The 25,946-nt window shown below is 40.1% G+C and overlaps 1 protein-coding gene across 1 annotated transcript in view; it reads right to left on the bottom strand.

Moving 5' to 3' along the window:
* BDP1 (BDP1 general transcription factor IIIB subunit) overlaps positions 1-25,946 on the bottom strand; it is a gene marked incomplete at both ends in the record, with an annotated part of 101,120 nt that overhangs the window by 23,906 nt on the left and 51,268 nt on the right. The window contains 11 exons of the mRNA XM_080704273.1: positions 895-987; positions 1,912-1,948; positions 3,156-3,278; positions 4,939-5,326; positions 7,645-7,835; positions 13,064-13,259; positions 16,696-16,835; positions 19,092-19,299; positions 20,811-20,989; positions 23,380-23,630; positions 23,954-24,206. Of these exons, the coding sequence (XP_080560399.1) occupies positions 895-987; positions 1,912-1,948; positions 3,156-3,278; positions 4,939-5,326; positions 7,645-7,835; positions 13,064-13,259; positions 16,696-16,835; positions 19,092-19,299; positions 20,811-20,989; positions 23,380-23,630; positions 23,954-24,206 (2,059 nt within the window). The remainder of the gene's footprint in view (positions 1-894; positions 988-1,911; positions 1,949-3,155; positions 3,279-4,938; positions 5,327-7,644; positions 7,836-13,063; positions 13,260-16,695; positions 16,836-19,091; positions 19,300-20,810; positions 20,990-23,379; positions 23,631-23,953; positions 24,207-25,946) is intronic.

The following is a 25,946-nucleotide window of genomic DNA, read 5'->3' as shown; positions in this document are numbered from 1 at the left end:
AATCATGATGGCACATGCTTGTAAGTACTTGAGAGGCAGAGGCAGGAGGATCACAAGTTCGAGGCTAGCCTCAGCACTTAGTGAGACCTTGTTTCAAAATAAAGAATAAAATAGGGCTGGGGGAGGGGGGTGTGGCTTGAAGGTAGAATGCCTCTGGGTTCAAAATCAAGTACCACACACACAAAAACCTAGGCTGACACATCTTTGGGCTTTGCCCAAATTATCACACAAGTTCAAACTATTTCAGTGGCTGCTACTGCCCTTCATAGTATATTTGTCACCTAAATGTGAAGATCACTGAAAGCAACAACTCCTTTTGCTAAAGAAAAAGTTATAATCGATCATCAATAAGCTCAGTTAACCAATAATGTTTACAATGACAAAGGTAGAGGAGTCACTAGACCAATTATTCAATGAATACAAATTACTGCTGCTGCTGCTGCTGCTGCTGCTGCTGCTGCTGCTGCTGCTGCTGCTTCTGCTGGTGGCGGTAATGGAGATTGAACCCAGGGGCATTCTACCTCGGTGTTACATTTGTAGCCCTTTCCATTTTTTATTTTGAAACAGGGTCTCTCCATCTTGCTCTCTATGAGGGTAGCCTTGAACCTGGTATCCTGTTTCAGCATCCCAGGTACCAGGATTAAAGACATGTGCCACTTTGCCAGCTCAAAGTAGTATTAATAAAACCAAGTGTTTTATCTTGAAATGGTTGCCACTACACCTAAAGGGGTTAAGTTAAACAGTGCAGGGATCAATACACAAATATAAGCTTTTCTGGAAAAACAATATTGATGACAATTTCAAATGTAAAAGGTTTATTATTAAAAATGTGGAAACAATTTCGTAACAGATTTTAAGCTTTTTCTTTGGGTAGAACTTATCTTTCACTCTTACCATCACGCTGTTCAGTGCTGATCTCTGACTGCAATACTAGATCTCCCATTGTAAGTAAAGTTATGGCGGCTTCAGTGCTTCCATCACTGGCACCTTATGAATGAACATACAAACATTAAAACACAGAATGAACATAAGATTACTTCAAATAGATTTTTAGCTCAGGTGTTTATCTTCTAGTAATAGATTTCATAAATCTTCTGTTCCACTATCCCCTTCTTAGTGTGGTATTTTGTTCAGTTTATACACTACAAATTAAAAAGTCATAAATTGTTGTCTTATATTTGCTGTAAACATTTCCCTCCCGTTAAGTAATACATTCAAAGAAAATGCTCTCATCTGTGCAGCTCCAGAGGATATACTCAACAAATAGTTTTTTGTGTGTATGTAACACTGGGCACTGAAACCAGGGGCATTTTACCTCTGAGTTACAACCTCAGACTTATTTTATCTTTTTATTTTTTAAAGAGGATCTCAATTGCAGAGAGCCTCGCTAAGTTGCTGAGGCTGGTCTTGAACCTCCTGCCTCAGCCTCACAGGCACTAGGATTATAGGTGTGTATCACAACATCCAGCTAAATACTGTGTGTGTGGGTAGGGGGGGTACTGGGGGCGGAACCCAGAGGCTTTCTACCTCCGGGCTATACTCCCAGACCTATTTTATATTTTATTTGGAAAGAGGGTCTCACTAAGTTGCTGAGAGCCTCACTAAGTAGCATAGGGTGGCTTCAAATCTGTGCGATCCTCCTGTCTCAGCCTCCTACGTGCTGGGGTTACAAGCGTGCGCCACCACGCCCGGCTCCATCTAAATACTTCTTTATTGAACATTTAACTGTCGACTCACCTTTTAAGGTAATATTCTAAGAACTGAAGTTTTTATTTTTTTTATAGATAAAACATATTCAACAGCTAGATCTTTTTGTTCAGTTCTCCAACAAACTGATTATTTACTGTGACCACTGCTAAATCACTGGGCTACTGCTGAACATATACTGTAAATAGTTTACTTAACAGTTACCTGGTTCATCTTGGGTCTGTTCACCTGTGGTCACTTCCTAGAAGAGAAAGGCAACATCTTAACTATTTATACAAACAATATACTTGATAGCGAAAGATTGGGTGTTCTCCCCTGAAACCAAGACCAAACAAGAATAAATGTCCAGCCCAGCGTGGTGATGCACACTACTTGGGATGCTAAGACAGGAGGATTCCAGGTTAGAGGACAGCCTCAGCTACTTAGCGAGGCCCTCTGCAACTCAGTGAGACCTTTTTTCAAAATAAAGAATAAAAAATAGGGCTGGAGCTGGAGATCAGAGGTAGAATGCCCCAGGAGTCCAAAAGCACTGAACTAGAAATTCTAATCAGGGCAATTAGACAAGAAAACAAAATAGGAGGCATTCAAGACTAGAAAGTGTTATAGGTTGAATTGTGTCACCCCAAACTATGAATGTGCCTTAACTGGAAAAAGAATTTTTGTAAATGTAATTAAGTTAAGATGAGATCAGGCTGGATTAAGGTTGAGCCTAATTCAATGACTTTTGTCCTTATGATAAAAGGGCAGAAAAGACAGGAATCTGGCCTCAAACTTGCAAAATCCCTGTCTCAATATCTCAAGTAGCTGAGATCACAAACGTGGGCCACTTCACTCAGCTTCACATAATAGAACTTTGGTGTAAAAGTCTCAACCTCGGCTGGGCATGGTGGCGCACACTTGTAATCCCAGCGCTTGGGAGGCGGAGACAGGAGGATCGCGCAGGTTTGAAGCCAGCCGGCGGGCTTAAGAGACCCTGTTTCCAAAAATAAAAAAGTATAAAATAGGTCTGGGAGTGTGCCCTGGAGGTAGTAGGGCTTCCAAGAACCCCAGTATCATACACACACACACACACACACACACACACACACACACACACAAACACACACACACAAATAATAATAATAATAATAATAATAATAATAATAATAATAATAAATAAATAAAAAAAATAAAATAAAAAGACTAAAAACTAGGGCTGGGGGTGAAGCTCAGAGGTAGAATGCCCCTGGGTTCCATTCTCAGTACCACAAAAAAAAAGGAAAAAAAAAGTCTCAACCTCACCCCACACAAACAATACTTCCCAAGTCAAATATAAAATCCATGATTTTTTACAGGTTTTTACCATTTAACTCCTTACATTAGAGAAGATAAAGCTATACAAATAACCCTGTAGTTCTTTGAAAGCAAATAAAGAATAATTAAGGCAAAACATTAAGATGGATACTTACAAATGATGACACATTCAAAGTTTTTTCTTGCTTCTCTTCCTGCGCCGTCACATCTGTGTTTGAAAGCGGATGCTCAACAACGGTCAGACATCCTATATCTGCAACATTCTCAGTTATTTCAAGCTGTTAAAATAAAATTTTATTTCATTTTAGCATATTATGAAGAACAAAACAAAACCTTATTTTCTACATGAATAAGTAAAATTAAATATTTAAACAAAGAACAAGTAAGCCATGTTTAAACACAATTTAAAAACTGAAATGTAATAGCCAGGTATGGTGGCACATGCCTGCAATCCCATACTTTGGAGGCTGAGATAGGGGGATCTCAGCCTCAGCAACTTAGCGAGACTCTCCGCAACCTATCAAGACCCTATTTGGGGGGAAAACCAAAATGGAATATATAAAGGGCTGAAGGTGTAGTACAGAGGTAAAAGGTCCCTGGGTTCAATCCCCGGTACAATGAAAGAAAAATGGTTAAGTAGTAGCCAGGTATAGTGGTGCTCATTGTAATTCCTGTATTTAGGAGGCTTAAACAATAGTACTGGAAGTTCAAGACCAGCCTCAGCAGCTTAGCAAGGCCCTCAGCAACTTAGTGAGACTAAGTTCCAAAATAAAAAAAAAGAAGCCAGGCATAGTGACACACACTTGAAATTCCAACATTTGGGAGGCTGAGAAAGGAGGATCATAGGTTCAAGACCATCCTCAGCTACTTAGTGAGGTCCTCTGCAACTTAGTGAGACCCTGTTTCAAAATAAAGAATACAAAATAGGGCTAGGGGTGTAGCTCGAAGGTGGAATGCTCCTGGGTTCAATCCCCAGTACCGCAAAAAAATAAAAAATAAGAGTTGGGGTATAGTTCAGGGAGAAAATGCCCCTGAGTTAAATTTCCAGTACAAATTTCAAATAAAATGGTTAAGATGGCAAATCTTATGTATACTTTACCACATTTCAAAAAGTCCCTTTTTACCTTCTCTATCAACCAAGACTCTATTATAAAAAACTAATATACAGAGCCGGGCGGGCGTGGTGACGCACGCTTGTAATCCCCGCGCTTGGGAGGCAGAGACAGGAGGATCGCGCAGGTTCGAAGCCAGCCGCGCGCGCTGGCTTAGGAGACCCTGTTTCTAAAGAAAAATGTAAAAAATAGGTCTGGGAGTGTAGCCCGGAGGTAGAAGGGCTTCCAGGAACCCCAGTACCACCAAAAAAAAAAAAAAAAAAAAACTAATATACATGCCAAAACATTTTTTAAATTAATCAAAAAGCAGATTAGGCAACTTCTAGATAAAGTATGACAGGTGGCCGGACGTGGTGGCACACGTTTGTAATGCCAGCATTTGGGAGGCTGAGACTGGAGGATCACAGTTCACAGACAGCCTCAGTTACTTAGTGAGGTCTTCCACAACTTAGTGAGACCCTGTTTCAAAATAAAAGAATAAAAAAAATGGGGTAGGGGGTGTAGCTCGGAGGTCAAATGCCCCTGGGTTCCATCCCCAAACCCACAAACACACAAAAAAAATGAGTGACAGGTGTCCATCATTGCTATATTGGTTCCGTTGCTTGGCCTGGGTGATAGATACTGGGTAATGAGAGGAGGCCACACACACCTGCTTCTACTGGTCCCTTAAGCTGTTCACTAGGCAACAAACAAGTTATATCACATAGCAGTTCAGAGAATGAACTCTGTAAATCCTAATTTTCATGAAAAGAATTAACAATGCCCCAATAAAAGAGAAAGGAAAAAAAGTAAGGTAAAGAGCCAGTGGTTCAAAAACACAAACTACCTCTTCCATTGTTTCCTCGATCTGAGCAGAAACAGGTTCAGGGGATCTGAGACCAAGAGGTACAAACACTGGTGCTTTGTTTAACTCCTCTGGAGCAAGTTGAAAGCTTTCCTCTTCATAGTCAGATTCAAAGTCCTCATCATCATCTTCATCTTCTTCCTGAGAAGCCCGAAGTGTCACCAACGTGGACTTGGAAGCTCTAGGTTCCCTCTTAGAGGTCCTGGCCCGAGTCCGTCTGGATCCTCGTCCTTTGGCGACACTTGGTTTGACCTTCCTGTGCATTCTCCTTTCACTAAGATCAAGCTCACACTCTGAGGCAGAAGGGACAGCTGTTCTTTGATCCACAGCAAGTTTGGTGTAATTTGGTTCTTTCATCAGTTGTGGATGGCTAGAAGTTAATCAAAATAACAACATGATCATGTATGGACCAGGATAATTTTACTAAAAACAGACTGCTACAGTAAAGTGTTAGTTCCAGTCACTAAAACAAAAACTCCTACCACTCATTCTTTTAAAACTAATGCTGAGCCGGGCGTGGTGGCGCACGCTTGTAATCCCCGCACTTGGGAGGCGGAGACAGGAGGATCGCGCAGGTTCGAAGCCAGCCGTGCTGGTTTAAGAGACCCTGTTTCCAAAAATAAAAAAGTATAAAATAGGCCTGGGAGTGTAGCCCAGAAGTAGAAGGGCTTCCAGGAACTCCAGTACCACCAAAAAAATAAAAACGTATGCTGTCTGAAGATAAGAAAAAACTGCTATTTAATTTCTTACTTAGAGTTAATTCTTAGTTATCTATCCACAAATTTTACACTTAAGTTTTAATTCAGGCTATTTTTCTCCACATGATATGGTGACAGAGATTAAATAAACAGTAAACTAAAGCTGTTAGAGACAAAGGGATAAAATGGAACAATATATAGAGAATGAGATCAAAAAATGATACTGGGCCAGGTGTGTGGTGCACACTTGTAATCCCAGCATTCGGGAGGTGGAGACCAGAGGACTTTAGTTCACAGACAGCTTCAGCTACTTTCGGAGGCCCCTCGCAACACAGTGAGACCCTGTTTCAAAACTAAAAGACTGAAAAATAGATTTGGTATGTAGCTCAAAGGTACAATGCCCCTGGGTTCCATCCCTGGTACTGCCAAAAAAAAAAAAAAAAAAAAAATGATACTAGAGTTTGGGCATGATGGCACATGCTCGTAATCCCAGCATTTGGGAGGCTGAGACAGAAGGATAGCAGGTTCATAGCCAGCCTCAGCTACTCAATAAGGCCCCCTGCAACTTAGTGAGGCCCTGTTTCAAAATAAAGAATAAAAATAAGGCTGCGGGTATAACTCAGAGATTATACCCCTGGGTTTAATCCCTAGTGCCGGGAAAAAAAAGTGATACTGGTTTATCCTACTGGTTAAACTATTAAGTTAAAAGAAAAAAAGGAAGCCAGGTTTGGTGGTGCATGCTTGTAGTCCCAATATTTAGGAGACTGAGACAGGAGAATCGCTGGTTTGAAACCAACCTCAGAAACCAAACTCAGCAACTTAGCAAGACTCACAGCAACCTACTGAGACCGTTTCAAAACAAAAAATAAAAAGGACTAGAGGTGTAGCTCAGAGGCAGACTGCTCCTGGATTCAATACCAATACAACAGAAAGAAGGAAGGAAGGAAGGAAGGGAGGGAGGGGAAGGGGAAAGAAAAATCCCAGTACTTGGATGATCGAAGGTTCAAAGCCAGCATCTGCAAGTTAGTGAGGCCCTCAGCAACTTGCAAGACTCCTTTCCAAAATGAAAAATAAAATATGGTTGAGAAGCCAGGCATGGTGGTGCACACTTGTAATCCCAGCATTTGGGAAGCTGAGACCAGAGGATCACAGTTCGCAGACAGCTTCAGCTACTTAGTGAGGCCCTCCGCAACTTAGTGAGACCATTTCAAAATAAAGAATAAAAAATAGGGAAAGGGGTGGAGCACAGAGGTTGAATGCCCCTGGGTTCCATCCTCAGACCTAAAAAAAAAATAAAAAGGTTCGGGGTGCAGGTCAGAGGTAGAGGTACTCAAGGATTCAATCCCCAGTACCTAACAGAAAAGAAAAGAAATAAATTGGAAAGAGAGAAAATCTATTTAAAGCAATGCTAGTTTTTTTAGAACTTAGTTTTTGTTGAAAACTATAGAAGAAGGGTACCCTTTATTTGTGTTAATAACCCTTTCAAATCACCCTATTTAATAAACAACATTACTCTTTGGTCAGACCCTGACCCTAACCTATTATACATCCACAAATTTTACACCCTGGAAAGAACACTCTTCCAAAAATAACTCAGAAAAAGTAAACTATAGTAAATAAACATCAAAATTAGAAAAGAAACAAACTTATAAATAAAAACCAAGCAAGTGTGATGGCCCACACATGTAATCCCAGTACTTGGGAGGCTGAGACAGGAAGAGTCACAGGTTCGTGGCCAGTCTCAACAACTTAACTGAGGCCATCCACAACTTATTGAGACCCTTGTTTCAAACTAAAAAAAAAAATAGGGTTGAGGGTATGTATAGTTTAGAGGTAGACTGTTCCTGAATTCAATCCCCAGAATAAAAAAAAAGAATGAGAAAAACTTCACGTCCATTCACAAACCATCTTTTGCTGTAAGTAAATTAAGGTAGGACATCCATAGAATAAGTGATTTCCTATTCTAAGTATTTACTAAATAAAATATTACCTTGCTAATTTACTGAGATACTGCTCTTCAGCAACTGAAGACACAGATTTATTTCTTACAGTTTCATCTCCAACACTTCCAGATGGAACAACTTCTAATTGATCATCCTTTATGACCAAATCAGACTCTTTAGAAGCAACAAAATCTTTTCTTGCTGAAACCTCTAAAGATGTTGGAATCTCCGTTTTCTCCTTAAATTTAAGATAAAACAATTAATATTACCATGAAAACAATCTTTATGTAAATTTGGCTTAGCATATTGGCATAAACCTCTACATGTTCACAAGTGATCAGTTTCTAAATTTTTCATGAAAAGAAATATAGCACAAAAATTAAAACTAGCCAGTGGTAGTGGCACATGCCTGTGATCCCACTTTCTCAGAACAATGAACATTGCTAGTTTAAGGCAAGCCTGAGCGACTTAGTGAGACTCTGTCTCAAAATAATAAATAAAGAGCTAGGAGTGGTGGCACATATTTGCAATCCCAGTGCTTGGGAGGCTGAGACAGGAGGATAGCACAGGTTTGAAGCCAGCCTCAGCTACTTACTGAGGTTCTCAGCAACTTAGTGAGACCCTGTTTCCAAATAAAGTATAAAATAAGGCCGAGCGTGGTGGCACACGCTTGTAATCCCCGCACTTAGGAGGCCGAGACAGGAGGATCGCACAGGTTCGAAGCCAGCCTCAGCTGCTTACTGAGGCTCTCAGCAACTTAGTAAGAACCTGTTTCCAAATAAAACATATTAAAAAAAAAAATGGTATGGGAGTATAGCCCGGAGGTAGAAAGCCTCTGGGTTCCACCCCCAGTACCATCAAATAAAGTATAAAATAGGTCTGGGAGTATAGCCCAGAGGTAGAAAAGCCCCTGGGTTTCACCCCCAGTATCACCAAAATCAATCAATCAGTCAATCAATCAATCAATCAATACATAAATAAATAATAGCCAGGCGTGGTGGCGCATGCTTGTAATCCCCGCACTTGGGAGGCAGACACAAGAGGATCGTGCAGGTTCAAAGCCAGCCACACTGGCTTAAGGGATCCTGTTTCCAAATAAAAAGTGTTAGAAAAAAAAATAGGTCTGGGAGTGTAGCCCGGAGGTAGAAGGGCTTCCAGGAACCCCAGTACCACCAAAAAAAAAAAAGTATTAACAATAAATTTTTTTTAAATTATAATAGATAAATAAATAAATAAATAGATTTGGGCATGTAAGCTAAGTGGTAGAGTATCATGGGTTCAATGTCCTGTAACACAAAAATGAAAATAAAGATTAAAAATGGACTTGGAAGCCGGGTGTGGTGGCGCAAGCTTGTAATCCCTGTGCTTGGGAGGCAGAGACAGGAGGATAGCTCAGGTTCGAAGCCAGCCTTGCTGGATTAAGAGAACCTGTTTCCAAATAAAAATATAAAAAATAGGTGTCTAGGAGTGTAGCCCAGAGGTTTCCAGGAACCCCAAAATTAATTATTTTTTTAAAAATGGACCTTAGAGGACTTCCGGGAAGATGGCGACCGAGAAAAGCGGGGCTTAAGAGCCCCGCTAACAACAAATATCCATTACCACAAAATCAGCGCCTTTCAAAGCCAGAAAACAACATCACCAGAGAAACAAAAAAAAAAAATCACCAGGCTCCAGAGAGAAAGCAGACTGAGAACAGAGCCACAGAGGATATCCTCACGCCCGAGGACGCGGCAGACGCGGCAGCAGCGCCATACTGCCGGCGAATTCATGGGACGGCCACAGCAAGCCGAGGGGAGCCGCTGCGGAACAGCCAGGCGGGATTTCTCGGCGCAGAGGACATCTAAAGCCCCCAGTGTCTGAGCTCAGCACACGCTGCAGGGATTCAGAGTGGAAATCAAAACCAAGAAAAAAAAAAAAAACGCCAGCCCAACAGCCGAGGGCGTAGCAGCGGCGCCATATTGCCACCGGCGGCAGCAGCACGGAACTCACTACAGCTACATCTGCGTACTCAAGAACAGTGAGTCAAATTGTGGGCCACAGCGGAGAAATCCCAGTACTGTACTCACTGGGACTTGACCCAGTGGGAGAGGGGCGGTGGCAGTGATATCACACCATAGGAGAACGTGCAACCTGGCACCCCCCACGGTCTAAAGCAGCCTCTATCGACTCTCTGGGTCGGAGACTCTGTGATACAACCCAGTAAAGGAGTAGTGGGGTCTGAGATACTACTGACTCGAGATCCAGAGCACCTTAAGTGAAGTCATAGTGACCCAAGGGAAGAACCCAGAGAAGGCACAAACTTCCGAAATCATGGGAAAGAGGAATAATACTGGAGCAATTAATGCTCACAACCCCACAACATCAGAACCCGATAAAACAGACAATCAGAGATTTCTAGAAGATCAAATCAGGAAAATAACTGTAGAAATAATAGAGGTGCTTCGAAAAGAACTCAGAGAGAGCCAAAAAGAGATAAAGGATGCAATTAATGAAGTAAAGGCCTCAATTCAAAGCACAAACAACCGATTAGAACACATGGAGAACAGAATCTCGCTCTTAGAAGATGATCATTCCAAAAATGAACGCATAGTTTCTAATCTAGGAAAAAATATCCGACAGCAGGAATCTGATATTGAAGAAATATGGGCCCATTTTAAGAGAGCTAACCTAAGAATAATTGGAATAGAGGAGGGAAAAGAAAGTGAAACTAAAGGGATCAACAATCTCTTCAAGGAAGTAATAGCAGAAAATTTTCCAGACATAGAGCAAGAGGTCGATACGCAGGTCCAGGAAACGTATAGAACTCCCTTTAGACAGGATCGGAGAAGAGGATCCCCACGCCACATAATTGTCAAAATGACCAATGTGGAAGCCAAGCAGAGAATCTTAAAGGCAACAAAAGCAAAGGGCCAAGTGACATTCAGAGGCAAACCAATTAGAATCACTCCAGACTTCCCAAACCAAGTTATGAGAGCCAGAAGGGCTTGGAGTAACATATTCCCAATTTTGAAAGAAAACAACTTCCAGCCAAAAATTTCCTACCCAGCAAAACTTTCTATCAAATTAGATGGAGAAATAAGAAGCTTCCATGACAAACAGAAACTGAAGGAATTTATGTCTTCAAAACCAGCACTAGAGAAAATACTCAAAGAGATTAACTACAAAGAAGAAATAGGTAACACACATCAGAACTAGAGAAACAAGATTTTCCATCCAACAGACAACTAAGATTGGTTATCTGTGGAGATTCATTATTTATGTTAGTCTGTTACCTATCTCTAAAAGGTATTGTTTGCCTTTATTGTTGTTAATTTTTAGGATGTCTAGTTGGAATATTAATATACCTTCAGATATAGCATTTGGAAATATTTTATCCCATTCTATTAGTAACTCTTAACTCTGTTTACATTGTCTTTGGATATACAATATGTTTTTTATTTTTTAGGGAGTTTGTATACTCTTCTGTTGCCTGTGCCATTGAAATCATAACCAAGAAATCACTGCCAATTTCAATGTTGTGAGGTTTTATGACCCAGATTTTCTCCTAAAAGTTTATAGTCTTAAGATTTATATTTAGGTCTTTTATCTATTTTGAGTTAATACTTGTATATGGGATTAGGTAAGGGTCCAATTTATTCTTTTCCATGTAATTATTATGTTTCAACAATATTTAGTTAAAAGATTATTATTTCCACCACCAAATGTTCGTGGAAACCTTGTCAAAAATAACTTGACAATATAGGGAAGAATTTAGCTCTAGGCTTTTATTTAACTCCAATGGTTTATATATCTGCCTTTAGAATAGTACTACACTGTTTCAATTATTGTAGCTTTATATGGTTTGAAATCAGAAAATATATATCTTCTAGCTTTGTTCTTTTTCAAGATCGATGTGGGTACCTAGAGTCCATATTCCATATTAGGATAGATTTTTTTTTCTGAAAAATAAATATATAAATATATGATAGTTTCACCTAAAATATAGAAAAAAATAGATTCTCTGGTAAGAAAGAAAGCAAAAAGAAATATTGAAATGTTATCTTTAAGTCATCAAAAGCTTGGTATCAGACAAATGAAACTGTTATGTGAGATTATCATTTTTAATTTTAGATAAATTGCTATAATACTAGATGTCAACTACTAAGCCAAGCATAGGAGGGGGGGATAGGGAGAGATCGGGGTGGGGATCGGGTGGGGGCTGACTGGGCAATGTGTGCATGTATGTCTACAAAAGTATGTATCCCATTATGATGTATGAATACAGTGCACCAATTAAAAATAAATATGAAAAAAAAAAAAAATAAAATAAAATAAAAATGGACCTTAGAGGTCAGGTATGGTGGTACACTAGTGGTACACGCTTGTAATCCCAGTACTTTGGAGGCTGAGATAAGAGGATCACAGTTTCACAGCCTGCCTCAACAACTTAGTGAGATCCCATTTCAACAAAAAAAGCTCTCAAAATAAAGAATAAAATGCAGCTGGGGGAGCAGCTTAGTGGTAGAACGCCCCTAGGTTCCATCCCCCAGTACCACCAAAAAAGAAGACTAGAAGCCAGGCTTGGTGTCACACACTTGTAATCCCAGTACTTGGGAGACTAAGATAGGAAGATCACAGATTCAAAGCCAGCCTTGACAATTTAGCAAGGCTCTCCACAACTTAGTTAGACCCTGTTTCCAAATAACAAAATCAGGTTAGGAGTGTAACTCAGAGGTAGAATGCCTCTGGATTCAATTCCCTGTGACACACACACACACACACACACACACACACACACACACACACACGGGACTGGGAGCCAAGTTTGGTGGCACACATCTATAATCCCAGCACTTGAGTAGCTGAGACAAGTACAACGCCACTAGGTTTAATTCCATAAGGCCGGGCGTGGTAGCGCACGCTTGTAATCCCCGCGCTTGGGAGGCGGAGACAGGAGGATCGTGCTGGTTCGAAGCCAGCCTCGCTGGCTTAAGAGACTCTGTTTCCACATAAAAATGTTAAAAAAATAGGTCTGGGAGTGTAGCCCGTGGGGGTGTAGCCCGGAGGTAGAAGGGCTTCCAGGAACCCCAGTACCACAAATAAATAAATAAATAAATAAATAAATAAATAAATAAATAAATAAATAGTGATGTATCTCAGTGGTACAGCACTTATGTTGCATGTTTGAACCCCTGGGTTTAATCCCCAATACCAAAGAAAACAAAGAAGAAAGAAATTTAAACTAGCCAGGCACAGTGGTGCAGTCATGTAAGCCCAGCTGCTTGGGACTGAGGCAGGAAAGATGAAAAGTTTCAGGCTAGCCTGGCAACAGAGTGAGACAAGGGCTTTAGCTCAGTGAAAGCGCTCTTGCCTAGCAAGAGTGAGACCTTGAATTCAATCACCAGTACTGCAATAAAAATAATGCTCTCCATCACAATCCTGACAAAACAGAGTTCATTAAAGAAAAGTGCTTTTGTCCAAGCTTACGTTTTCAAGGAGCTGGTTATCAGAATCGCTTTGCAAGTTATCTTCTTGTTTGCTGGTCGTGCTCTGATGCACTGCACTCTTTTCCATACCTTGGCCCTCCTCCTTACTCTGTGCTCTTCCCAAATCTGGCTTAGTCTTTTGGAATTTCTTTCTTATTAGTTGTGCTGGACTAGGAACATATGGTTTATTTTCATATCTAAAATGAAGTACAAAACATGTTCAAGAACAAAATCTGAATTCCTTGTTGACGTAACAGCTGTTAATTCTGAATACAAACCAATTCTAAGTTCAAAGGATTATATATAAATTGGTGATAAAACCAACCATATAAAATAACCCCCTACATCTTTTACAGCTTCCATTTTCTGCATAACCTATGGAACAGTTTGTAATATAAATCTTTTTTACTTCTATTCATTGGTTCTGGTGTGTGGTTTCATGCCACTTTAAGTAATTTTTAGAGAAATTTACTAGATACCCCAAAATGCCAGAAGATAAAAATGGATTTCATAGCAGTACTTAAATGCCTTCCACTGAGCTTGGGTATCAGCAAATACACAATGGTCAAAACCATCTGGTTCTGCTGGCTCAATAGCAGGCTTGAGGTCAAGTCTATTCTCCTACCACATGCCTGAAAGCTCACTGGAAAGGTGAGGTCCTAGGTTCAATCCCCAGCACACAAAACAAAAAGCAAAAAGACAGAGAAGGGTTTACAGACAGCCAATGTACTAAGATTCATAACATAACTCATTTGCATCTGCCAAATGAAACAGACAAAGTTTTCATATTCAATACCACAGTCACAGCTCCCAATGAGACCCGAATAGCTATCTTAGTTTCCTGGAAATATTTTAGTAACTGGCAAGAATCTAAATTAGGAAGTTTAAAAACAAATATATACCTGAATAGGAGAATTATTTTAAAAAGTCTATATTCAAAAACTAATCCTAAGATTATTTCAAAATAAAATACACAGCTGGGCGTGGTAGCGCACACTTGTAATCCCAGCATTTGGGAGGCTGAGACAGGAGGATCATGGTTCGTGAACAACCTCAGCTACTTAGGACCTCTGCAACTTAATGAGACCTGTTTCAAAATAAAGAATAAAAAAAATAGGGGCAGGGGGTGTAGCTTCGAGGTCGAATGCCCCTGGGTTCCATCCCCAGACCCGAAAAAAAAAAAAAAAAAAACCTAGAGTAGTTTGCACATTTCCAAATATACCAGCAGAGAAGTTCTAATAAAATGACAATGGTAGCCAATACATTTCAGTAGAGGCTAATGTATTTAGGGAAACAAGTTATACTTTAGCATAAGCTATCAAATGTGATTATGCAAAAATATTCAAGAATAAAATATATACCTAAGACGCAAGTGTGGTGGTACATGCATGTCATCCCAATACTTGGATAAACAGTAGGATCATAGGTGTGAGGCCAGCCTCATCAACATAGCAAGACACATTATCAAAATTTTTAAAAATAAAATAGGTCGGGCCGGGCGTGGTGGCGCACGCTTGTAATCCCCGTGGCTTGGGAGGCAGAGACAGGAGGATCGCGCAGGTTCGAAGCCAGCCGTGCGCGCTGGCTTAGGAGACCCTGTTTCCAAATAAAAATGCAAAAATAGGTCTGGGAGTGTAGCCCGGAGGTAGAAGGGCTTCCAGGAACCCCAGTACCACCAAAAAATAAATAAATAAATAAAATAAAATAAAATAGGTCTGGGGATGAGCCAGGTGTGGCACACTTGTAATGCCAGCGCCTGGGAGGCTGAGACAGGAGGATTGCACAGGTTCGAAGCCAGCCTCAGCTACTTAGTGAGGCTCTCAGAAACTCAGTGAGACCCAGTCTCCAAACAAAGTATAAAATAGGTTTGGGAGTATAGCCCAGAGGTAGAAAAGCCCGGGGATACCACACACACACACACACAAAAATATAGATCCAGGGGTGTAGCTCAGAGGTAGAATGACCCTGGGCTCAATCCCAGTATATGAATGAGTGAATGAATGAATGAATAAATGAGAAATGGCTTAGCAGGAGATCCTGAAATTAATGTGAAGAAAACACTGGCCCTAAATTTAAAATTAAAGGGCATTTCAAAAAGGAAAGGAAAGAAATCCATACTAAACCAAAAAAACTTCACAGTAGGAACCTATTCAAATGAAAACAAACTGCCCAAAGCAATCTAAAATCAAGAGCATCTTATATCCAAAGAGTCAATGTAATTTAGCTAAATTCTATTTTTATGACTTCACCTTATTAAAGGGCCCATAAAAGCATACAATAATCTGAGATTCCTCCCCACCCAAAATCAAGGTAATTTTGTAAATAAAGAAAGCTGGATTATTCAAAATCACAGGTACTGAAGACATCCATAAAATTGAAGAAAATAAGTAAACACTTCAGTAAAACATGCTCTACTTGCAAAGATAATTTGGTAAATAACATGGATCATGAATTATATCCACAAATGTGTTTTTACCAAAGAAGCTAATGAACACGGTTTTACTATCAGTAATTATGCAGAATGCAAGTAATAAAAGTGCTCAAATGAACATTTCTTCACCTATTATTGTATCTCATTAAAAAAATAAAAACAAGAGCCGGGCATGATGGTGCGCACTTGTAATCCCAGCATTCGGGAGGCTTAAACAGGAGAATCCTGGTTCATGGCCAGCCTCTGCTACTATTTAGTGAGGCTCTATGCAACTCAGTGAGACCCTGTTTTAAAATAAAAAATAAAAATTAGGGGTGGGGAATGCAGCTCAGAGGTAGAATGCCCCTGGGTTCCATCCCCAGTACTGCAAAAGAAATAAAAAATAAAAAAAATTAAAAATAAAATATAAAAACAATACCATCTGGCTCAGATGAAGTTGACTCTAAATACAATATATAGTACTTCATAGCACTTTCTATTCATGAATTTTAGTCAGTAGGTTATGAATTCATAAGAAACAAAAAAAACCTAAGAACTTCTGCCTACTATAAAAGTTTAACTTTAAGCCAGTCGGGGTGGTGCATGCCTGTAATCCCCGCACTTGGGAGGCTGAGACAGAGGGATTACAAAGGTTTGAAGCCAGCTTCAGCTACTCAGTTAAGCTCTCATCAACTTAGTCAGACCCTGTTTCCAAATAAAGTATAAAATAGGTCTGGGAATATAGCCCAGAGGTAGAAAGCCCCTGGGTTCCATCCCTAGTACCACAAAAAAAAAAAAAAAAAAAAAAATAGTTCAACTTTAATAGCAAAAATGAGAATGCTTGCCAGACTTTCAGAGCAATAGCTATGTGATTCTTAAGAGTATTTGAAGAAGCAGATTTAAAATACTCTAGTAATTAATTTACCCTTTCATAAAGTTTTTGGAATACAAAGTTACATAAATTATGAAGCTGGGCATGGTGGCGCACACTTGTAATTCCCGCGCTTGGGAGGTGGAGACAGGAGGATCGCACAGGTTCGAAGCCAGCCACGCTGGCATAAGAGGCTCTGTTTCCAAATACATATAAAAAATAGGTGTCTGGGAATATAGCCCAGAGGTAGAAGAGTTTCCAGGAACCCCAGTACCACCCAAGATAAATAAATAAATAATGAAAAGTCTAAATTTTATTTTTGAGTTTTAGACTTTTGCTTTAAAAAACTTACTTCATCTTTTCATCTAAAATGTTTCTTTCATTAACATGAAGGTGTTCCTCAGAAACCACATGACTCTGATTTTCATCCATTCTGCATTCTGAAACTTTGGAAGCTACAACTTCGACTTCAGTTTCAATTGGAGAATTTGACTGAAAAGACAAAACCAGGTTAGTGTGTGTAATTCTTTTTTATGTGGCAGAGCATACCATCTAAATATTTCAATCATTAAAAACGTTATTTAAGCTGGGCATGGTGGCACACACCTGTAATCCCAGCATTTGGGAGACTGAGACAGGAAGATCCGAGTTTGCGGACACCTTAACTGCTTAGTGACGCCCTTTGCAACTCAGTGAGACCCTGTTTCAAAATAAAGAATAAAAAATAGAGCTGGGGGTGTAGCTCAAAGGTAGAATGCCCCTGGGTTTTATTTCCAGTACTGCAAAAAAAAAAAAAAAAAGTATTTAGATTGTGCTTTTGTTGTCTTTTTTTTTTTTTTTTTTTTTGAGGGTCTGGAGTTGGAACCCAGGGGCATTTGACCTCCGAGCTATACCCCCTGCCCTATTTTTTATTCTTTATTTTGAAAGTGGGTCTCACTGAGTTGCAAAGGGCCTCACTAGGTAGCTGAGGATGTCCGCGAACCATGATCCGCCGGTCTCAGCCTCCCGAATGCTGGGATTACAAGCGTGCGCCACCACGCCCAGCTGCTTTTGTTGTCTTTTGATGCTGGGATCAAATCTAGGGCCATCTCCTACTACAGTTATATATTCCCACTTGGGATATTTATGTTAAAATTATAATTCCAGCCAGGCATAATAATGCACGTTTGTAATCCTAGTACTTGGGAAGCTAAGACAGGAGGAGCACAGGGTCAAGGCCAGCCTCAGCTACTTAGTGAGGCCCTCTGCAATTCAGTGAGACACTGTTTCAAAATAAAAAAATTTTTAAAAAATAAGGCTGGGAGTATAGCTTGAAGACAGAATACCCCTGGGTTCCATCTCCAGTACTGAAAATAAATAAATAAATAAATAAATAAATAAATAAATAAATAAATAAATAAATAGATAGATAAATAAATAAATAAAAATAGGACTGGGGTAGGGGTAGCTAAGAGATGGAATGCTCTTGGGTTACTTCCCAGTACCATTAAAAAAAAAAAGTAATAAAATTATTGCAGTAATGTGTTTATGCCACACTTAAGTCTGTTTTACAAGTAAAAAAAAAATTTTTTTAAAGTTTGGACTAGCCGTATAACTCAGAGGGAAAGTGCATACTTAGTATGCCCCTGGATTGCAACTTTACCAAAAGAGAAAAATTAAATACATACATTCATTCCCTTCTTTCTTTCCTTTTTTCTTTCTTTCTTTCTTTCTTTTTTGCAGTACTGGGGACGGAATCCAGGGGCACTCTACCTCTGAGCTACCCCCTCAGCTCTATTTTTTTTTATATTTGAAACAAGGTTGCAGAAGGACTCACTAGCTAAGGCTGTTCGCCAAACCGTGATCCTCCTGTCTCAGCCTCCCAAATACTGGAATTACAAGTGTGCACCAACACTCCTAGCTTTCTTTTTTTTTTTGGTGGTACTGGGGGGTTCAACACAGAGACATTTTACCTCCTAGCTATGCCCAGCCCATTTTATTTTTTGTTTTGAAATAATATCACACTAGGTTGGTGAAAGCCTGATTTGCAAAGGCTGTAATGTCCTCTAAATTGTGATCCTCCTGTCCCAGCCTCTCCGATATTGGGATTACAAATTTGCACCACAACAACCGACTTGCTTTTGCAGAAAAAAGACAAAGTCCTAGTTTACTAACATGTAGAATCACTTATATTATTAAATGAATAACAGAAAGTTAAAACATATGATTTTAAAATTCAACTTTACTAAGTGTATGTATATGCTTGCACAGAAATTAACTCAGAGAGACAAGCCAAAAGTTTTTCAGTATTATCATAAGGTGGTAAAAGTGGGGTATTAAATTATTTCGTTTGGATTAAACATTTTACAAAGAATGGTGAAATTGGGGGGGGGGGTGTATTTTTTACAGTACAGGGAATGGAACCCAGGGGAATTGTGTCTCTGAGCTACACCCCCACCCTATTTTTTAGTCTTCTTTATTTTTGAAACAGGGTCTCACTAAGTTGCAGAGGGCCTAAGTAGCTGAGGCTGTCCGCGAACCATGATCCTCCGGTCTCAGCCTCCCAAATGCTGGGATTACAAGCGTGAGACACCACGCCCAGTGGAAAATATCTTTTTATGTAAAAGAACCTAGAATAGTAAATCTGAAATAAATTGGATATATTATGTATTTACTAAGAAAAATAAGTGTGTGACGACTATGTCCTAAGCCACTTGATACTTTAAGAAAGGTTAAAAGATTCAATCTCGTTGCATGGCAGCAGCTCACCCTCAGCGGGGATTTCTCCTTAGCCCCATCTCGTTGCAGTACTGTTCCTTCTTCTGCAACTACGCCTTTGGCCTCATCTTTTTCTACTGTCCTCTGTCGAGCCTTTCTCACATTTGGTCTGGGTCTCTGAAGTCGGCCCCTCATGGGTACGGCAGTTTGTAAAACGCTCTCCTTCATTTCTTGTGACGAAGTGTTTCTCTCATGAGTCCTACAGAAAGACACAAGGTGAAAAAGGGAGCTTAACTGTAAGAAGTTGAAAACTACTGTAAAATTATGTAACTTGAGCTGGGTGCAGTGGTGCAAGCCTATAATCCCAGTATTTGGGAGGATGAAAGAGAAAAATTGAAGGTTTGAAGGCAGCATGTAGTAACTTACTTCAAAACATAAAAATAATAATAAAAAGGACTGGGGAAGCCAGGTGTGGTAGCACATGCTTATAATCCCAGCACTTGGGAGGCTGAGATAGGAGAATCAGGTTCACAGCCAGCCTCAGCTACTTAGTGAGACTCTCCACAACTTAGTAAGACCCTGTTTCAAGAATAGAGCTGGGTGTGGTAGCACACCCTTGTAATCCCAGCACCTGGGAAGTTGAGCTACACCCCAGACTGTGTTATTTTTCATTTTCAAACAGGGTCTTGCTAAGTTGCTGAAGCTGTCTTCAAACCTGTGATCCTCCTATCTTAGCCTCCCAAATACTAGGATTGCAGGTATGCACCACCGTAATACCTCACCCAGATAACCATGTGAATATACTTAATGCCACTGGGATCTACACCTAAAAATGGTTAAAAAGGGCCAGGCGTGGTGGCGCACACTTGCAATCCTCGCGCTTGGGAGGCTGAGACAGGAGGATCATGCAGGTTCGAAGCCAGCCTCAGCTGGCTTAAGATACCCTGTTTCCAAATTAAAAATATATATAAAATAGTTCTGGGAGTGTAGCCCGGAGGTAGAAGGGCTTCCAGGAACCCCAGTACCACCCAAAAAAAAAAATGGTTAAAAAGGTAATGAAATTATATGCTTATTAGTAGCCGGGCATGGTGGCACATGCTTGTAATCCCAGCGCTTGGGAAGCTGAGACAGGAGGATCGCACAGGTTTGAAGCCAGCCTCAGCTACTGAGTGAGGCTCTCAGCAACTTAGTGAGACCCTGTTTCCAAATAAAATATAAAAATATAGGTCTAGGAGTGTAGCCTGGAGGTCAAAGAGCCTCTGGGTTCCACCTCCAGTACCACACACACAAAAAAAAGAAATTATATGATTAGTGAAATGCTTTGAACAGAACCTTATGTGGCTAACAATGAAGATAAGAGAGCAAGCATTAAAAGATGTCAAATTCAGCCGGGCATGGTGGCGCACGCTTGTAATCCCAGCATTCGGGAGGCTGAGACCGGAGGATCACAGTTCACGGACAGCCTCAGCTACTTAGTGAGGCCCTCTGCAACTCAGTGAGACCCTGTTTCAAAAATAAAGAATAAAAACTAGGGCAGAGGGTGTAGCTCGGAGGTTGAATGCCCCTGGCTTCCATCCCCAGACCCGCAAAACAAAAAACAACAACAAAAAAAGATGTCAAATTCAACCTGGTTTTCCATTTAAGCAGTCTGCCATATCAATTAAAACAAGCCACATATTCCTTCTATTCATTTTAAGATACATTAGTGTATTCTAATAAAAATGAATACTTGAGAACATCTCTTAGTTATTCAAGAAATTCACTGTTTACCCTGTAGGAACAACTGTATCATTTTGCTGGGTTTGTGTTGACTGAGACTCCTCTTTAGATTCACATGACTTTGGAAGGGAAGGGTCCTTTTCAGTCTGAATACATGGTACTATCACAGAATCCTCTTCCATATGACTTGATATATCTTTTTCTCTTGATGTCATTAGAGAAGCCACATCCTAGAGAAAAAAAAATAATCCAGAGTTGGTAAATGTACAGGAAAATAAACTAAGGGATCCAAGTTCAAGTCCAGCCTGGTCCACTTAGCAAGACCCTGACTCAAAATACAATGCAATAAGAGCTGGAGATAGCCGGGCGTGGTGGCGCACGCTGGTAATCCCTGCACTTGGGAGCCTGAGACAGGAGGATCGCACAGGTTCGAAGCCAGCCTCAGCTACTTAGTGAGGCTCTCAGCAACTGAGTGAGACCCTGTTTTCAAATAAAATATATATTTAAAAAAAAAAAAAAAGGTCTGGGAATACAGCCCAGAGGTAGAAAGCCTCTGGGTTTCACCCCTAGTACCACCAAAAAAAAAAAAAAAAAAAAAGAGCTGGAGATATAGCTCAGAAGCAGAATATTCCTGGGTTCAACTCCCCATGCTCCCCCCACAAAGTATAAGGAAATAAGAACTTTCATATACTATTAGAATAAACTGATACAGTCTTGGCAGAGGACAATAGGGAAGTATCAGTAAAAATTTTAAATTTCCAGCAATTCTACTTTTAGAAAATTCAACTTTTAAAAATACTCCAACAAATGGGCGTGGTGGTGCACACTTGTAATCCCCGCACTTGGGAGGCTGAGACAGAATTGCACAGGTTCAAAGTCAGCCTCAGCTACTGAGTGACGTTCTCAGCAACTCAGTGAGACCCTGTTTCCAAATAGTATAGTCCAGAGGTAGAAACCCCCAGTACTACCAAAAAAAAATAATAATGATAATACTCCAACAAACCTGGGCGTAGTGGCACACGCTTGTAATCCCAGCATTTGGGAGGCTGAGACAGGAGGATCAGAGTTTGTGAACAAGCTCAGCTACTTAGTAAGGCCCTCTGCAACTCGGCAGACAGTGAGACCCTGTTTCAAAATAAAGAATAAAAAATAGGCAGCCGGACATGGTGGCACACACTTGTAATCCCTGCACTTGGAGGCTGAGACAGAAGGATCCAAGTAGCTGACAACATCAGCTACTTAGCAAGGCCCTTTGCAACTCAGTGAGACCTTGTTTCTAAATAAGGAATAAAAAATAGGGCTGGGGATGTTGCTCGGAGGTAGAATGCCCCTGGGTTCCATCCCCAGTACTGAAAAAAAAAAAAAATACTCCAACAAACCAGACCATGGTGCATACCAATAATCTTAGCTCCTTAGTACTTAGGAGTACTTAGGAGTACTTAACTCCTTAGTACTTACGAGGCTGAAACAGGAGGATAGCAAGTTCAAGTCCAGCTTTAGCAACTTAGCAAGACCCTCAGCAACCTAGCAAGACCATGTTCCAAAACAAAAAATAAATAAAGGGCTAGGGATGTAGCTTGGAAGAAGAATGTCTCTAGGTTCAATCTCCAGTACCAAACACATACACAAAAGAAGTACATTATGTATATAAAACACCCAATTTATGAGTATTAACATTTCATTTCAAAGCTTTTGATGCTATAGCATATAATTACTTCATTAATTTTTTTTTTTTGCGGGTCTGGGGATGGAACCCAGGGAGATTCAACCTCCGAGCTACAGCCCCTGCCCTATTTTTTATTCTTTATTTTAAAACAGGGTCTCACTAAGTTGCAGGGGCCTCACTAAGTTGCTGAGGCTGGCCACGAACCACGATCCTCCTACCTCAGCCTCCCGAAGGCTGGGATTACAAGCATGCGCCACCACGCCCAGCTACATCATTAACGCCCGACTTTCATTAACTTATTATACTTCAAGTTAAATAAATAAAACATCTAGCTGGGCATGGTGACCCCCGTTTCAAAATAAAGAATAAAAAAAAGGGGGGCAGGGGGTGTAGCTTGGAGGTCGAATGCCCCTGGGTTCTATCCCCAGAACCGCAAAAAAAAAAAAAAAAAATCTATTTTAAACTCATATTAAGCCTTTATTTATTCATTCATTTATTTTATGTGTGTGTGATATTGGGGATTGAACCCAGAGACAGTTTTTACCTCTGAGCTATATCCCCAGCCTTATTTTATTTTTTACTTTGAAATAGGGTCTAAGTTACAAAGGGCCTCACTAAGTAGATAAGGCTGGCAGCAAACCTGCGATTCTCCTGTCTCAGCCTCCCAAGAACTGGGGTTACAGGCGTGTACCAACCATACTTGGCTCTTATCAAACTTTTGACTTTTCACAACAGAATAAAATAAATACTTGTATTTCTATTCTTCCTAGGAGATTCTTACATAAACTGTGGAATAATGAGGCATGTTAATAATGAGAACAATATCACACAAAGTAAATTAAATGAACAAACTTGTAAAATCATGATAACGTCATTAACTAACTCTCCCTACACCTACACACACACACACACACACACACACACACACACACACACACACACACACAATCTTACATGTTGAGAAGGAAGCGTATTAGCTTGTTGAGTATCCTGCTGTATCACAATGGACTCTGTTTTATCAGTTTCTAATTTCTTCCCAGGTCCATATTTTTCTGCTTTTGTAATCTTTAAAGCTGCTCTTGATAAGTTTGGTTTTGGTCTCTTGAATCGACTTCTCACAAAAGGTGCTGATTTAACTTCAAGTGGCTTCTGTTCTTGAGGAAGAGATTCACTTTTGGAACAAGGATTAACAAACTTTAGACAAACTGAAGGGGTAGTAGGAATGGAGTCTTAGGACAAACTTAAAGATTGGGAGTAAACATTTAATGCTAACTTTTAGTAGGAAAACAAAATTATATGCTATATCCCGAAAAACATGAGTGATACAACCCAGTTCTGAGTGCAAGCAATTATACTGTCTTTACACAACATGTTAAACCCAGGTTGACTTAGTAGGAGTATGTGTTGCATATGACTTTGTATGTGTTAGTAATTCTCATAATATATACCGTCAGAATAACCTCAGTATCTCAGAGTCTTCTATCTTAAAATTTCACTCTCCTGTATATTTTATGCCTTGAAACCTTACTGAGTTTGGCATAATCTAAAACCTCATATGCTTTTTCTTTAGAAGCACACAGACCTATATAGTTGTACCTTAAATTAATATTTGAAGACTGATCAGAAATATCTGGAGGTTGTAGCCCCTGGTCTTCTGCTTCACCAGGTTCAGGAGCCTGTGAAGCAGTCTTGAAATGACTTAAGTGACTGGATATTTCCATTTCAGATTTTTTTTCTTCCATAGGTGTGTGAATCACTGGTAATACTTCACTGCTAATGATCTAGAGAAACAGTAACAGTAATTGAGCATATATAGATTCTGGAAGTATTTCACACATTTCAAACAGATGCCTATTTTCTAAACACTCGTTTATTTATTTATTTATTTATTTATTTATTTATTTATTTTTGTGGTACTGGAGGTGGAACCCAGGGGCTTTTCTACCTCTGGGCTATACTCCCAGACCTATTTTCTATTTTATTTGGAAACAGGGGCTAAGTTGATGGGAGCCTCACTAAGTAGCCGAGGCTGGCTTCGAACCTGTGTAATCCTCCTGTCTCAGCCTCCCAAGTGCTGGGATTACAAGCGTGCCCCACCACGCCCAGCCTAACACTCTCATTTAACATTTAAAGTTTGCCCAATCCGGGTTTGGTGGCTCACACTTGTAATCCCAGCATTTAGGAGGGTGAAACAGGAGGACCTCAGTTCACAGACAGCCTCAGCTACTTAGTGAGACCCTTTGCAACTCAGTAAGATCCTGTTTCAAAATAAAGAATAAAAAATAGGGCTGGGGTGTAGCTGGGAAGTAGAATGCCCCCTGGGTTCCATCGCTAGTATTGCAAAAAAAATTGAGCTGGGCGTGGTGGCACACACTTGTAATCCCCGCACTTGGGAGGCGGAAACAGGAGGATTGCGCAGGTTCAAAGCCAGCCGCGCTGGCTTAAGAGACCCTGTATCCAAATGAAAAGTATATAAAAAAAATAGGTCTGGGAGTGTAGCCCAGAGATAGAAGGGCTTCCAGGAATCCCAGTACCACCAAAAAAAAAAAAAAAAGAAAAAATTTAAAGTTTGGTTTTTATTTTTAAGTAAAATTTAACATAAAAATGTTAAAACCTAGAATTGAGTAAAATTTTTCATACTATATAGTAGGATTTTTCAAACCACAAGTGCCGGTCTCTACCCAAAAAATTTCAGAATAACAACCTTAAAATGTTATTTAAGCATGAACTTCAACCAAAATAAAATGTGTAACAAGCCGGGCGTGGTGGCACACGCTTGTAATCCCCGCGCTTGGGAGGCTGAGACAGGAGGATCGCACAGGCTCGAAGCCAGCCTCAGCTACTTAGTGAGGCTCTCAGCAACTCAGTGAGACCCTGTTTCCAAATAAAATATAAAAAAATAGGTCTGGGAGTATAGCCCAGAGGTAGAAAGCCTCTGGGTTCCACCCCCAGTACCACCAAAAAAAATAAAAATAAAAATAAAATAAAATGTGTAACAAAAGAAACTTTATAAGTGGAGTAAGTGAGGTGGGGCAGGAAATAAAAATTTAACAAAAAAAAAGAGAGATGGCAAAAAAATAATTTCAACATACATTCATACTAAGATTAGTAAAAATTCAGTTCAATTTCCTGTATTCCTTTTATGTAAAAGAATAACTTCAAACTACCAGTAAGAAAAAAAAACTTTTCAGGCTGGGCATGGTGGCACACATCTATAATCCCAGTATTTGGGAGACTGAGAAGAGGAGGATCGAAGGTCCAAGATCAGTCTCAGCCATTTGGGAAGACTTGGAGCAGTCTAGAGACCCTGTATTAAACAAAAAAATAAAAAGGGCTGTGGGTGTATGTTGGAGGTAGAACCTCCTTGAGTTCAATCCCCAGTACCACATACATACACACACACACACACACACACACACACACACACACACACACACACAGACACAATCCAGGCGCAGTGGCACACACTGTAATCTCAGTACTTGAGAGGCTAAGACAGGTTCAAGACCAACCCCTGCAAT

Source organism: Muscardinus avellanarius, assembly GCF_963383645.1.
Source record: "Muscardinus avellanarius genome assembly, chromosome: 1".
NCBI lineage: Eukaryota > Metazoa > Chordata > Mammalia > Rodentia > Gliridae > Muscardinus > Muscardinus avellanarius.
This window is presented reverse-complemented; position numbering and strand designations above follow the sequence as displayed.